The 17246-nt window shown below is 31.5% G+C and overlaps 1 protein-coding gene across 3 annotated transcripts; it reads right to left on the reverse strand.

Annotated features, from left to right (window-relative positions):
* Positions 1-1363: 1363 nt before the first annotated feature.
* On the reverse strand, positions 1364-14618 carry LOC114177332 (inorganic pyrophosphatase TTM1). 3 transcript variants are annotated; one of them, XM_028062624.1, is made up of 12 exons: positions 14361-14617; positions 11667-12030; positions 10198-10312; positions 9367-9562; positions 9170-9283; positions 8916-9089; positions 7433-7627; positions 3933-4055; positions 3743-3855; positions 3461-3584; positions 2857-3129; positions 1364-1813 (listed from the first exon to the last, which is right to left on the reverse strand). In XM_028062624.1, exons 2-12 carry the CDS (start codon positions 11998-12000, stop codon positions 1595-1597), a joined length of 1980 nt encoding a protein of 659 aa, XP_027918425.1. In that variant the 5' UTR covers positions 12001-12030; positions 14361-14617; the 3' UTR covers positions 1364-1594. The 3 variants fall into 3 exon arrangements, 2 of the variants coding, with proteins under 2 accessions (XP_027918425.1, XP_027918426.1); XM_028062625.1 differs by lacking the exon at positions 14361-14617 and having other exon boundaries at positions 10198-10268; positions 11667-11972; XR_003603124.1 differs by lacking the exon at positions 3461-3584 and having other exon boundaries at positions 1531-1813; positions 14361-14618.
* Between the last annotated feature and the right edge of the window lie 2628 nt (positions 14619-17246).

Genomic DNA, 17246 nt, shown 5'->3' on the forward strand with positions numbered 1-17246 from the left:
AAAGAACATTAATCTTAATCTTGTGTCTAGACAAAAAATTTTAACAATTCCAAGAAATTGAAATATATAGTATTTGAATTACTTGAATTTTTTTAACTTTTTAAATAGTTTGTTTATATGAAATAGTTAAAATATCTTAGATTTCAATTTTTTTATTTGGATAAATCAAATTTATATTTTAAGCCTAACTCAAATCAATCATTGCGTTCGAGTTGAGTTAGCTCGACCTTCGATCTAAGACGACTCGTCTTTGTTTCGACCCGGATCAACTCAGTTCGACATTTGACTCAGGTTGATTCGACTTGACATTTGGCTTGAGTTGATTCGTCTTGACATTTGGCCTAAGTCGATTTGGCTTGACATTTGGCCTGAGCCGACTCAGCTTGACATTTGGCCTGAACCGACTCAGCTCGACTATCAACCTTGGTCAACTCGACTCAATCTTCGACCCAAGCCGACTTGACACTACCTTCGGTTAGGTCAGCTCAACTAGATATTCAACCTAGGCCAACTCACCTCAACATTCGGCCAAGGTCGATGCAACTTACTTTTGACCAAGACTGACTCAATTCGACTCAACCTTCAACCCAATTCGACTCAACCTTCGACCCAATCCGACTTGACACTACATTCGATTAGGTTGGCTCAACTAGATATTCAACCTAGACCAACTCACCTCAACATTCAGCGAAGATCGACACAACTTACTTTTGATCAAAACTAACTCAACTCGATATTTGATCCAAACTATCTAGGCTTGACCTTAGCCTGGACTAACTCAATTTGACTTTTGCCTCAGGCAAACTTAGCTCGATCGGTCTGAATCGACTCAGCTCTTTATGAATCAACTTCTTAGACTTGTGGACTTATTTGCATAATGACCAATGAGATATTCCACACTTGTGAAATTTGAATTTTCTTTTTGTTTAATAAATTTCAAATTCTATTATTTTAATTATTTTTAATACCTTCTTAGAATTTTTCAACTTTTTTTTTTTAATTTTCTCGTCTAAACAAATCAATTTACTTAAAAGAATTCAAAATTTTCAAATAAATAAACTGTTCTTTTAAATTTTCTGATCCAAATACAATATAAAGTAAATTTCCGAATGTATTCCCCTTTCTTACACTCCTTCCGCACATTTGTACTCACCCACTCTCACCCCTATCAACATCTTTTCTACACGCTCTTTCCTTCATATTCTATCATTGTCTTTCAAGTCCTGATACATTATCTCGTTCTCTTTCATTTTCACTTTCTCTATACGTTTTTCTTAACAACTTGAATTTGATCTATCGTAATGTCACGGAAGCCATAAACTGAAATGTCAACGGCTAAAATTAACAAAATAATGAACAAATATGCAAGTTCAGTATTCCACTAAGTGGACGAATTATTTAACGAGAAGAAATATTCAGAAGCTTATACATTGAGTAATGTTACACGACTCTATTACGTCTTAAGTGTAAGCCAAAAAGGTCGTCCACTACTACTACTACTTCATGTAATTGTTTTCAGTAACCCTTTAAGCTTTAGTTATATTTACGAGGGTCCTCTCATAAATAGGAAGAAACACATATATATTACTATATCCTACTTTTGGGATGTCACACCCTTCAACAAAAACACACCAACAACACCAACTACCAGAGTCAGAACCATAGGGATGGCAACAGATTCAGGTTCACGCATTCTACCTGTCTGATTTGGTCTTCCAAGGCGTGACCGTTCTCCTAAGTATTCATGCAAAAGATTGCTCAGAGTGTCTAGTTGATGCAAGATTTGACGTTGTCCTCGTGCAATAACTAACACCTATTTTAAAAAATAATAATTAAAATAAGAAACTAAATATGTCTTATTGCTCCATGCAGTATTTCAAAGTAGAAAATTGTGATTGATGTTGTCTGAAATGAAGAGAGATGGGAGGTACTGAATGGAAATGTTTGACAGGATCACTTAAAATCTAACATAATATCCAACTAGCTTTTAGGATGATAAGTTCACACCCGCATAAATATTTACTCCTAGTTTAATTATTTTTTTATTTAATAAATCAATTTCTATTTTAATTGAATAATTTAATTTAATATTTTATTATTACTTAGAATTGCTAAAAGGTTGTAAAGTAAAAAGTGGGTGAAAATCATTTTTTACTATAAGGAACCATATATGTTGTTCAACAGAATATGGAAAATGGGTAAATGACATTATTAATCTTCATTAAATTATTCCTAATTACTTTAAATAATATTTAATGACTTGGATTTTAAGACTATAAATTGTTGTATTTTTCATTTAAAAGTATCTAAATATATTCCTCAACACGGGCAAGACTACATCTCAACAATACCTTATACAAATTTATCTTCATCTTTATCTTTTCCCATCCATACGAAGTTCCTTCACATCATGTTCTATCTCAGTTGAGACATAGTACGCATCTTTACACTCAGTAGACACATGCACAGTATGCATATGATATGTGTAGTGTAGCATATAGCACTATCATGGTGTGTTTGGAAGGTATGAAATTGGGAGGAATGAAAAGAGAGAAGGTTTCTTTCCTTTCACTGATTTTTAGCACTTAAAAAAGGAAGGAAGGAAAATAATTGACCCATCTATATAGTCTATCCTTCTAATTAAAGAAAAAGAAACTTTTGAAATTAAAAGACTAATTTATTCATATCTTTAGGTTCTCAACCTTTATTATTATGGCCATTTGTTTCATTTTATTATTTAACTTTTTTTTTGCCTTCCGTCTTATTTCCTAAGAAAAAATCTACAAGATCTTCTACTCTTTCTCTTTCTTTCATAAACCAATCATGTCACGTGAATTAAAAAATCAGGGGACCAACCTCGTCCATCAGGGGAGACTCTTTCGCCAATTGAGAAGAAGATGAAGAATTAGGCAGCAATGATCCAGTCAATGAACCATTACCTAATCCAGTTACAAACAAGGAAGTGGGGCCTGAGCCATTACTGGCCTCAGCCTGTGAAGCCAAGTTTTGTTGACTGGCCGAAACTTTTTTGCTAGCAAACTTTGAATTCAATTCTTCAATACGGGAGGTGAATTCATCCATTCTTTCATTTAATGTGGAAATTTGATCAGAAAGTTGAGTGATGACCCCTAGAAACTCAAAAGCAAATATCAGTAGATGAATCATTTAGATGGATAGAAAATTAAACTTCATAGCCACAAAGGCAAACATTTATTACTTGTAACACCTATATGCCAAAACACCATGTGAATATAATTTCCATAAAATTTTAATATACATCTTTTTTTGAAGTTTCTGGCCAATATTCACTACAAATATATCTTTCAACATTTCTTTCTATGGACTCAACAAGTACTTTTCCATGTTCCACAAAGTAAGACACAACAAGTGATACATTGATAAATGAAGAGGCTAAAATGATTGCAATTAAATGATTTTTCAAGGAAAATATATATATTACATTGTTAGCAATCGATGCAGGAGATTCAAGAGTTCTTCCATCGAATCTTCTGTTATTTATAGCAAGTTTAGTCAGCTTAGGTAGAATCTTGTCCCTTTGAGTCGAATATGAGTGTGAAATACCACTACAGAAAACAAAATGAGAAGAACATGACAAAAACCTTCCTTTAACATTCTTTTAATCAGATTCTGAAATTCTTATTCCAAATATGAAAAACAAGTAGAAGTAATACCATTATTCTTTTTAAGAGAGGACAAATACGTAATGGAAGTTAATAATTACCGATTAAGATACTTCATCCTTCTATCTGCAGAAGCTCTGGAAAGGGCTTCTTTGGGGCTTGAAACTACGTCATCATCTATGCTGAGTTTTGACTTAAGATCGTCTGGCAATGCCTGCAGTTTGATCAGATTAGAGATTTAGTGTATAAACATTAAAACAGCAAATAAAAAGGTTAAATGATGGCTCATACCATCACATCGTTCACAAGCTTTTCTAGCTGAATTTGTTCAATATAAGTGCGAGGAACATAGGAACCATCCAATCCCAGTTTCTCTGCTACAAACTTGCAATAGATCCTGTCTTTCCCTTGCACCTTGAAAACAGGATAAATAAGTATTTAGCGAATGACAACAAAAAGAAACAAACACAAACATTTAATAGGCATGGGCATGTGTCTCGACCTCCATGCACCCCCCAGGCCTAGCCAAAAGCATTGAAGTGCTTAGGCTTAAATAAGTGCCCGAGGGCTGGAATATGTTACTGTGTTAATGTTATGTTTAAACCTAGTCCAGGACCAACCTAATACCATCTAACAAGGACACATGGGACCAACAAACACTAGAAAATAAGTTAATAAGGATACGTGAAGGATATTTACAATAAAACACAATAACAATGCCAACGGGAAACAAATAAGACGATCATTTTAATAGATACATTTGTTATTATTAATCTTAATGCAAAGATAACATTTTGTATTGAAATGATATGCTCTAAAACATTTTATGCAGATTCACATAGGAAATAGGTGAGGGCAAATGGTAAATGGAATTATTATGGTCTCTGATGGAAGTAGTACCTTTTGACAAGGTTTGAAAACGAAGGTAAAAAAAGAAAGAATAAGACTAACAGTAAACTATTATAGCAAGGTAACATTAAACTTAGATGAGAACAATTTTGGTCTGTTAGTCTTGTACTGTCACCTGACTGTATGGCAATTTATTACAAAAATTCTACAACTAATTAGACAGTTTTCTATAATCGCTATTCTTAGGATGGACAGTTTGAAAAAGCTACATTTGTAAGTATATTAACTGATTTGCAGCCAAAAATCTACCTTTTCTTATTGTTAGCAGACTTGGACCAGATCAGTCTGTTGAACTGATTAACCTGGTATCCAGAGTAATAACCAGTCCGGTCCATGTATTAAATCCAGTTCTTCTTGTATGTATTCAACCCATGCTGGCCCCATCAAAATGCTTGAAAATTGGACTCAACCTTGATGAACCATTGATCCAGTTCTTCTTTAAATACTAGATTTTTACACTTGATATTCAACCCTGATGAACCATTGATCCAGAGTAATAACCATGTATTCAAACCATGCAGGCATCATCAAGTGCTTGAAAAACCATTAAGAACCACTGATCCAGTTCTTCTTTAAATACTAGAATTTTGTACTTGCTATTCATTTACTGCCTTGCACACCACACGAAATGGCTTGCCCTCTGCTCCACAGGACATTGTGATGTTGAAAGGCTTCTTAGAGAAATGACGAATTTTAAAAAACTGCAGTGTGCTAAGGATAGTTTACCGGGACCACAGGATATTTAGGCGAAGAACAACCACTAAACCATAAGAACAACCAATATTTAATACTTAATATAAAATGGTTCATGCAGTTCAATTAGCCACCAGTCCCATTCTAATAACGCTGCCTTTTCTACTCTTGAGATCATGATTCGCTCTAACAAGCCCAAATTTTACTAACAAAATAGGTCATATATGAGTATACTACTCTATTGTAAAATGAGTGTCATTAGTAAGTTAATGTACCGGTTGTCTACAAACCAGTGTCACTCATCTATTGGAGTTAGTTATTGTGTAGCTGTCTATTGACAGTTGTCACTAGTTTGTTTGCATGTATAAAAGCTTTTGCTGTAACTGCTCAAATGTAAGTGATTCGTTTTTCCATTCATTCAAATACAAAACTTCAATTTTACTTTCTAAATTCTTTTCAACTTCGATGATACCAACAGTTTGCCAATCCTAGATGAACAAATTTTCTTCATTGCATTTACCAATGGCTGCTTCTCCTTAGTAACCTTCTCACATTCAATTCCCAGAAAACTTGATGAGAAAACTCTCTCCTTTGGTGTAAACGTGTAAAACCTCTAATCAAACCATGTCATTATCATTTTGTCACTGCTCCAGATATTCCTCTTCGTTAGTTACTCTGGCAAATACAGATGCTGGAATTCTCAATTTTACATTCGTTTCTCAGGGAGTGACGATATGACTATTTTCAAAAATAAGCTCAAGCACAAACATGACACATGTTCCAGGTTGCATTCCTTGTGTAATACCTACCTTTGAGCCTAACATTAATTACCTACCTATTGCCTTGAGAAAAGGAAGATGTTTTGTACTAAGTATCCTATTTCTCAATTTATGTCCACTAAACACCTTTTTGTACAAGACCAAAGTTTCTCTCTATCATTGACAGAATTACAATCCCCACATCAGTTCAAGAGACATTCAAAGATAAGAATTGAGATCAAGTCATAAATGAAGAGATGATTGCCTTACAAAAGAATAAGACTTGGAAGATTGTTGATTGACCACAAGATAAAAAGGTTGCATTCAGGGGGATCTACTCAATGAATTATAGGTTTGATTACACTAGATCTGTACGATGCGATATTAGTTGCAATAGGATATACTAATACCTATGAAGTTGATTATTATGAGACGTTTGTTCCAATGACAAAGATAAATACACTAAGTGGATCATCCTCTCATTGGCAAAACATTTTGAATAGGAGCTATAATAGTTTGATGTAAAAAATATTGTTTGGCATGGACATCTAGAAGAAGTTTACATAGAGATCACACTAGGCTGTGGATCTATCCAAAAGAGGAATAAGGTACACTAGTTGAAGAGAACCCTACATCGATTCAAGCAATCACCCTATGTTTGATTTGGGAGACTTACTTAGACTGTGATTTGGGAGACATAGGTTATGTTGTGAGTGTGGTTAGTCAATTCATGAATCATCCATAGGAGCGATATTTGCAGGCTGTCAATAAAATTCTTCAATACTTGAAGTCAATTCTAGGAAAGAGATTGTTGTTCAAGAAGGACGGAAAATTAAATATGGAGATGAATATTGATGCAAACTATGTTCAGTTAGTTCTTGATAGGAGATCCATCTAAAAATATTGCATGTTCTAGTATAAAAAGTGAATGATCTTAAAGTGAAAAGAGAAGAATCTATGACTCTCTTTTGTGATAACTAATCAGCTATTAGTATTGTTCACAATCTAGTCCAACATGATAGGACCAAACACATAGGGATAGAGATTTATTTGCAAAAGGAACTTTCCACGAAGCAGTTTCAAGATCTTACATGCAAGCTGTTAAATATAGACATCCATTCATCAACTTGAGGAGGAGTATAGAATTACGAGGAGATACTTAGTTATTGTGACTATTGAGACATTGTAGGGATACGATGAGTTATTTATTACTAATTATAATATTTATTTGTAGGGTGGTAGAGTTTTACATAATGAATCCTCTTGTACTGCTTTCATCAAGAATTTGAATAAAAATTTCTTCTCTATTTTTAATCTCTTCACTAACTTTTTCAAGAGTAAGGAAATATAAAAGTTAAGACTACTTGTCACATAACAATCAACAAGCATAAAAGGTATGTAAGGAATGATACAAACAATATGTTGTTATACCTGAACATATGTGCGATTCAGTTGTTCTAACCAATCAGTTTTTATGGTCACTTTATCATCACGAAAGATATGGCTGCTTCTTTTCAGTATAGATGCAATTGTGTACCCTAAGGCCATCAACCCTCCAAGAAGGCGCACACTGACCTCAAAAGTAATTCTAGGAGATATTATGAATGGACTATCTGTCACCCATTCCTGAAACAAGAATGCATTACCATTACAGACGTTTTTCAGTAATTTTGCTTCTAGGTGCAAAATTGTCAGCAAATCTCAAGCTCAAAAGGAAGGAGGATGTTGAAAGATAAGATCTTCAAAGCCCTGAGTTTAAAAACTTCAATGTCAATACTATCCTCCACTGTGAACAACAATTTTTTCAAATATTTGTTAATCTTCTTGAAGCAAAAATCACATTCCTTTTATCCACTGTTTTTTAGAAGCACAATATGCATATATGCATAAAATGTCACAACAAAACCATAGCTAAAACAAAAAAGAGAAAGAAAAGAAAATAATTCCTCACATCATTAGAAAAGGCATCAACTAAATAACAGGTTTGAGACAAACAATTTACTGAAGGCAGTAAAAGAAGGAAAATATGTGGGAGTATATGTTTCATTAATTTCAAGAACTCAATTTGCAAGAAATCTGTTGTAGGTATGTACACTGAAAAACATTTTGAAAGTTTAAGTTTTGAAAATTTATCTAAGGTTTTCTTTTTGTCTTTCATAGCTCATTTCTGATAGAACCACGAAAAGTACACTGGAACAAGACTCTGTCATGTGAATCTTTATTGCTTTATTTCCAATTCTGCACCTACCAATGTAGTAGGCACAGAAATGGCATAGAATTTTACAGTGTTTCCCCCACTGAAGTTGTTCGAGAGAACCTCACTCTCCACAATTCTCCTGAATATTTTCTTTTCCCCGAAAAACCTTCCCACCCACAACTAACCCTGGAATATTCATAATAGTCTGTTACAGCTGGCACACTCCCTTGTTTATTTCTTCTCTTATATACTATACCAAACCTATCAATTTCATTAAGTCACAATACCATGAAGTTGTTGTACTGCAACTATGCAAGAGGCTAAATAGGCTATTTTTTTATTATTATAATAGGTTTTTAAGAAAATTGTAAATAAGTAAACAATATTATTAGTGAAATATTGGCATAAACTAAATGTCCAAAGTACACATTTAGTTAAAAAAACTTAAGAAAATATTTAACAAAAACTTATTCATAAACTTTCAATATGACGTTTACTAAATTAAGCTCAAAGAACTTATTTTTATCATCTTTTCCCTGAAGCTTATTGAAATAGTTTAAAAAAAAATTATAGGGACCATAAACATAACATCTTTCACAAGTTCAATTAAGTTTTGTATGAGTTCTTACAACCCCTTCAAAATTATGCCTTGTTTGCTAGACATTCTCTTAAAAATTGATATAACTATAACAATCGGATAGTTTTCCATCACTTAACCTCAAACATGAGATTGTACTTTCCATCACGGTTTCTCATTCTCAAATATGATTGACAAGCTTCAGGGTCTTCCCCAGGCGGTAGAAGAAATATATCATACGTCTCCTCTTTGGTTTCAGTATGCTGTGCAGCAATAATTTCCTTGATTTGATCAACTGTCACAGTTCTTGCTGACTAGAACAACCAACACAATGTATCATCAAGAATTCACTTAAAAATATAAAGTACCTTACTATGATAGCATAGGACATCACCTTCAATATGTATGTGGGATTTTGAAATCCAGAGAATGGATTAAATTTGTTAATGATTTTTAGATGTGCTGTTTGGAGATCTGGCTCAATATAAGCTTTATACATAGGATATACCTACAAAGGGAAACAAAAATGATTGGTCTTACATTATGCAAGTTTTCAACACTCCTAAAAACTAACATGGGATCAGTAAAAACCGTTTCAGAGATTTGGTGAATTATTTCTTCAGGCTCTTGACCAGCACGGTGGATGTCCCGTAATACACGCTTAACAAGGTCAAAATGAACTCCACCCGTGACAGAAACACGAAGATCAAGCAAAGGCCTTAATTTTTCACTTAAGGCATAGATGCCTTCTATGATTACAATACGAGAGCTTGGGACTTCAATAGTCCTGTAAAGAAAATAGTAGAAAAGAAAACAACGAAATAAACATAAATGTAACAAGATCTGGGGTTGGAATAATATGATGCTAATTCTAGTACTCATGTGTCTCCACATTTACATATTTTCTCCTGTGCCTCTTGCGTGTCTGTGTGGATTTCCAAAGGTAGACGCGTACATAGGTGGCCATTTACACATGCTAAGCGATAACAATGGAGAGAGAAAAAAGAGGTGCTAAGGGTAATAATATAAGAAGAGGGACCAGGGGTGGAGAGAAAACTACAATATATTGTTTGAATGTGGACTATTTATTGAGCGGGTGTTTGGCAATGTTTCCAATAAGAACCCCTCTTGTTATGTTTAGTGTTAAGTGATTTCATTTATACTCAAAAATCACCCTTTATAAAAATAAAAATAAAAAGTATATTTTTAGAACTTTGCTTATTAACATCTCTTATTATACTGTATCTCTAAACATCCTTAACAAATCTAATAACTTGATCCATATAAACATTGTTGAATATCATTAGCTTTGGTATTCTCTTTTCCACGTTTCTCTAATTTGTGAGAATAAACCTAGATAGAACAACTAGAAAATAGGCAATTGCACATCATTAAAATGATAAAATTAAAAAGGTACACAACCTGTATCCTATGCGAGAACTAGACTTGAAATCATATACTGGAACTTGAACAGGCTTCCCTGCTTTAAGACCCTGTATATTTTCAAGCAAGGTATCATAATCCGTCAACCGAGGGTCTGTTTCAAATAACAGTGACATTAGAATCTAGTGTTTCATAACATTCCTTCCTATTTCTTGAACATTGACTAATAAGATTACCATGTAAAACTATTGCTTAGAAACGAAAATAATAAATTAGATTAGATATTACGAGAAACATGTCCATATTGCCAATAATAGATGATAAGGCTGTCTATATGTGTGTGTGTATTACGTGAAGGATGCAAAAGAATGAGTAATTGAGTAATATTTAGAGAAAATTACATTGGGATACCATGAAGTTTTCTCAAACTACACTTACACTATCTATTTTTTTTCATCATTACCATGACTTCCTTAAAAAGGGTCCATGTATAATGTAACGAGGGGAGACATGTGTAATGGTTTTAAACGTAAATGGGTACATGGGTAAAGTGAAACGGGGTGCAATGTAATGCCTTTTAAACAATGAGGAGGTTTGTGTAGAATTTAAAAGGAAAAAAAAAAAAACGGAGTGTCAATGTAATTTGAGTAAAACTCAAGGGCTATTAGTGTAATTTACACTAATATATTAGGCCAGCAAAGGAGACTTGGAAATTATGACAATGTATTTGGAGTCTCCACAGATGTCAATAAATTTCAAGATTAAAAATTTGTTTTGTCTAAGTCTGAGCTTGGAAATTGATTATGAATGACTTTTGTACATCAAAGTGAATGCTAGTAGCACTAGCTTTTGCGCTTTTCACTTCATGAATGTGAATTTTAAGGTGTTTAACGAGTTTCCAAGAACACTGCAATTGAGGTGAAATGATTATAGGATTATTAGGCAAGCAATATTATAGAGATAGCCATTGACACACCTGTTACCGTCCATAGAAAACCTGAATATTAAGCTGTATATTTGAAAATTGCTAAAAAATAGCTTGAGATTGACCTTGGAAAAATCAACAAAAACGTGCATGAAATCATTTGTGGACTTGGAGAATACCAAAAAAAAAAAACATAGATTATTGAACGTTGCTTTAAAAGAATACAATACATCTAATGAAAATGAAAGTATAAGTTTATAACATTATAGTTACTACATAATAGTCATACAAAGAGCATAAAGAGAAATAAACACATATCACTTTGTTTTCTACTCTGAACCCTATTTTTTTCCCTCTATTTCTTAAGTAAGTTTATGTTTTCTTAACTGCATAGCAATTGTGCAGCAGCAGAAATAACTTTGTTAATAAAAGTTCTCACTCATACTCACGAGTAACACGAAGTAACACTCAGTAACACTCAGACAAAATAATAAAACTCTGCAAAATCCTAAGTGAAACAAGAAATATAGATGTACACAGTCATCATAGATTACTTAAAAGTAAATAAATGAAGAGAACTCACCATCAAAGTTTCCATCAATAATTCTACTAGAATCGTTATAATTGTCCATTGTTATGACAGCTATGCTTGGCATAAAATTGAGGATCTTCTCAGTGAAAACAGTTTTCCCTGCTCCAGATGGACCTGCAACTCCTACTAATATGATTCCATCGTTCTTTTGAGCCAGTAATTGGCACGCACGAATGAATATGAAAAATCCTTTCTCAAATGACAGTGAATCTTGGATAGGAACAATTTCATAGCGATCAGAATCCTTTCTTTTAACCACTTGAACCTGATCTCGCAATAGACGTCGTCGAGGTGAGTCAGCACCAAAAACAGTATCTTGTGCCATTACAGAAACCAGAGATGTTTAAGCCATATGCTGCAAAAAAAGGGAAAATGGCAATGAAAGTTGCTCGGAAAAATACAAACCAAACATGAACAAATAATGACTCAGAACTGCATAAATTGCACATGGAATCAAGAGATGGAATTTGACAATTCCAAACACATAACACAAACAAATTGTCATTCTCATACTACGTTTTTACCTTTTCAAAGAAAAAGGGGGAGAAATACATATTTCCACTAAAATATAACTACAAAATGCATGAGAAAAGAATACTGAATCAAGATCCTAAACCTTTTTTCTTGGCCCAAAATTTTAGTACCCAAGAAGGTTGAAAGAATCATAAAGAAACACAATGATAAAAAAAAAAGGCTGAAAAACATTACGGGAATTGACTTCAAATATTCAACCAAAAATAGCACATGGAATCAAGAGATGGAATTTGACAATTCCAAACACATAACACAAACAAATTGTCACTCTCATACTACGTTTTTACCTTTACAAAAAAAAAGGGGGGAGAAATACATATTTCCACTAAAACATAACTACAAAATGCATGAGAAAATAATACTGAATCAAGATCCTAAACCTTTTTTCTTGGCCCAAACTTTCAGTACCCAAGAAGGTTGAAAGAATCATAAGAAAACACAATGATAAAAAAAAAAGGCTGAAAAACATTACAGGAATTGACTTCAAATATTCCACCAAAAATGTATTATATAGGACCATAAAATTGAAGTAAATATGATGAAGCAAAACGGTGAAGAAATTTGAGGACAAACATCTGTAAAAGTACCGGTAAATAAAATGAAACAGAGAAATCAAACCTCTGGAAAAGTGAAGGAATTCGGAAACTTTGTTATCATAGTGTTTTTTTACACTAGATTTAAGTACCAGCTAATTATCATCTGAACCGTTATATATAGGGTGTTATCCATTTAGTAATTTCAACAATTTTATCATTTAATAAATGAAAAATAATTTATTAAGTAAAATAGATAATTAAATAAGTTTTTTATTTCAAAATGATTGAATATTTTTTTTAAATAACGAATACATAATCTTTTAAATATTATTTTACAAAATTATATATTTTTATTTTTTATTTTGTTACGTTTTTAATTAAATTATTTTATAAAAATAGAATATTATAAAATTACATGTATATATATATATATATATATAATATATACATATTTTAATATAGTCAAAATATGAATATAGTTAAATTTTTTATTTCCTTTTTTCCTTAAAGACTTTTAAATAAGAATTAAAGGATTTCCCGCGGCAAGGTCAAGGTCTTTCAGACGTAGCTGCTTAATAGTTATTCCGTCTTGCGCCTTTCTTTGGGTGGGTCCGGCGCGGCGCTACCGCCTGGTTCTACCTTTCTTGAAGATAGTCAACGTGTCAGACCCATTAGACTTCTAAATCTGTTTCTCCTTTTTTGTCATTTCTTTCCAATCTCTCCCTCTCATTTTTGTAAGGATAATAATCCTAGTCAGGTTTTTATCAACCCACATCTCTATCTATACTATTATATTAATTAACCTATTAACCTATTACTACTAATCTCCTTCTTATCACAATTCTCATATATCTGTATTTATATCTAACAATATCATTTGCTATTACTAGCAATACTTATGACTTAATTAAACAAATGCACAGAACAATTTAAGAAATTAATTAACTATCTTAAATTTAACTATATACTTGATTTAAATAAGTTTCTTTGGGTGTGACAAGATTATAAAGATTCCCTAAACTACTTGGTGTAAGTAAGTACAGTTTTTTTTAAATATTTGCTAAATTAAAACCCAATTAATATATTCACCAAAAACACAAAAACAATTAGTGCGGGTGGTCCAGGTGATGGAGAAGGCAGTTTCTTTTTTTCTTGCAAACAGCACAAGTGGTCTAAATTAAAACAGCTCAGCAGTTTCCTTTTAGAGAATTCTATACTCTTCCGAAACAGCAGCCCCATTTACAGCTTCTACAACGATCATGTTGCTCGAATCTTGCACGTTGTTATTCACCAGCATCACACCAGAAGTTTACGTATAACTAATTCAACGCGTTTCACACGATTCAACTAACAATAATATCTACTCCAACAAATTCAAAACACTCACGGTTGCAGTAATTATTTCCCTCGTCTTAAACCTTTTGGTCCATTTCTTCCATAAGTGTAATTTAATTTGAAAATCACAAACTATTAACAAGAGTAAGAAAGTAACTAAACTCACAGAATCATAGAGGAGAGAATCAAACAAGTAAAACAATCCAAACAATTAGAACGAAAATAGAACCGTGCTATTACCAGCACAACCTCATCAAAACTGAGACATCTTCTTCCGTACCTTGAATTTTCAGGAATTGAAATGTAACAGGCTCCTCTTCACTTCACAGGCTTCGAACAGAGCACTAGCAACTAGCAGATGGAAAAATAGAGAGGGGAAGTTTGAGATGGGAAGAGAATAATGGTTTTGGGAGGAGAAAATAAGCAAAGAGAAGACGACAAAGAATTTTGACGCGATACTCTTTCTTCCTTCAGACAGATGAAGAGGGAGGACAAGATATTTTGTCCATTCAATGTGATCTAACGGCTTCAAATTCGTTCACCCTTCTCAGCCTTATTTCACAGTTAGCTGGTTATATGGGCCTAGAGCCCAGTGACCAAGGAGAGGATATTAAGGGCCCAAAGCCAAACTCGGCCCGTAGGAGAAAATAACAAACAAAAAATGGTTTTTTTTCCTGCATTTTCATACTTTCAACTCTATTACATACATTTTTTTATGTTTCAGATTATATTTCAATTTATATAATTTAAAATAAAAAAATAAATTATACATTTTAAAATACAAAACAAATACATTTTTATTTTACATTTCAGAATATAAAATAAAAATAAAAATGATTATAAGAATTTTATATTTTAAATTATACCATTTAAAATACAATAATATATGAAAACATATCATATAAATATTTTGTGAAATTTAAAACATATATGTTTTTAATAAAATAATAAGAATTTTATAAGTTAAAAATAAAATGTTTATAAGTTATATAAAAACAAAAAATATAAATGCTTCGGATAAAATAAAAACTATGATCTGAAGAACATATACCTTTTTGAAAACATTAACGTCATGTTTATTAAAAATTAAAATGAATATTGTTATTGAGTACAAGTGCATATTCATAGGTATGTAAAAAACATAAACAAACATTTATGCAGTAACTTACTTCTTAAAATAACATAAATAAGTAATTATGCAATGAATTTAATGTTCATCCTTGGAAAATAAAAACATTCAATAAATAGTTCATATAACCATTTTAAAGTTTTAAATAAAAACACTGAATAAATTGTTCACCAAAGTAGACTGCGATTTGATTCAAGTTTTAAATCCTGAGGGTTAATGTACCTACCCAGCATTTTAATATATTGGACACCTTTCAATTACATTTTGAATGGGTCATTATCAATAATATTAGTAAATAACCATACAAAACAGACATGGTAACCACTTAGTTGTATTTTAATTAAATGTGATGCGGATCACACCTGACAAATAATTATTTTATCATTTTTCTTCTTTTCTTTGTTGTCATTTAAGTAAGAATCTCTGTAACAAACAGTAATACCTTAATTTATATTGACTCTAGTACTTTCTATTACAATTTTTTTATTTTAGGTTAAATTATAATTTTGGTCTCCATTTTATAGTAAAATGTCAATTTGATCCCTCTATTTTTTATCTCAATTTGATTTCTATGACTAAATTTAGTCATAGTTTTTAATTAAGTGCAACAGTAAAATGTTGTTAGTGTATTTTTTTTTTTGGTTAAATTATATTTTTAGTCTCCACTTTCGTAGCAAAATTTGAATTTGTTCCCTCAAATATTTTTTTATCTCAATCTGGTCCCTATTTTGAGAAATTTGACCCAATCAAGTCCTTTCCGTTAGTGGTGTAGTAACGGTGTTAAATGGGGTGTCACATGTCAGTTTCTGAATTTTTTGAATTTTTTATTTTTCAACTTTTTTTAAAATTTTTTGATTTTTTTTATTTTTCTAAAATATTAAAAAAAGTTACCACGTGTCAAGCTGACATCGTGCCACGTGGCAGTGACAGTGTCACATGTCACTATTATGCCAGGTGTCATTTTTTCATTATCAAATTAGTCCCTGTATTTTAATTTTTATCTCAAATTAATCCAAATTTTTGTAAAAATTGTGCAATTTTGTCCCCCTCCAAATTGAAACAAAAATTAACTTTTATATAAATGTTATACAAAATTTTTATTAAATTTGATTTTTTTATTCAAATTGATATTTTTATTATATATTTTTAACAAAACTATGACTAAATTGAGACAAAAATTAAAATACTGAAATCAAATTGAAAATAGGGAAATGACACCTAGCTTAATAATGACATGTGGCACTATCATTGCCACGTGGCATGATGTCAGCTTGACACGTGACAGATTTTTTAAATTTTTAAAAAATAATAATAATAATAATATCAAAAATCAAAAAAATCAAAAAATTCAGGAACTGACACATGACACCCCGTTTAACACGGTTACTACACCAGTAACGGAAAGGTTTTGATTGCATCAAATTTTCCAAGGTAAAAACCAAATTTAGATAAAAAAAAATTTGAGAGACCAAATTAATATTTTATTACGAAAATGGGACCAAATGTATAATTTAACTTTTATTTTAGTATTCTCAACCTTAGTTGATTATGTCATTTATAAGTGATCATACATTTAATTAGTGATCATGTGTTGAAATCAAGGTTATATCTTCTTACAATAAACTTTTCAAAGATTCAACCCATTAAAAATTCATCCGAAATGTTAAAATCTTAGTAAAATAATAGTATTCAAAAATTATGAAACATTTTAGTTATTATCGTTACTAATCTCATCCACTAGCGGAACATAGACATGACAGAGGGGAGCCATGGCTCACCCATTGATTTTTTTTTACTTTATTTTTTACATATTTAAAAAAATAATATTTTTATATTTTTATTATATTTATATTAATTTTAATGATTTTTATTTTATTTTATTTTTTATATATTTTGAAAAAATATATTTATATTTTATTACTTTATTTATATTAATTTAGTTTGAAAAAGTTTTTTTAAAATTTAAAAATCACATTTTTTCTCTCTATTATATTTTTTTTATAATTTTTCATTTGGCTTTTATCCTTTTTATGTCTC

This window comes from Vigna unguiculata, chromosome 3 (genome assembly GCF_004118075.2).
Source record: "Vigna unguiculata cultivar IT97K-499-35 chromosome 3, ASM411807v1, whole genome shotgun sequence".
Classification (NCBI taxonomy): Eukaryota; Viridiplantae; Streptophyta; class Magnoliopsida; order Fabales; family Fabaceae; genus Vigna; species Vigna unguiculata.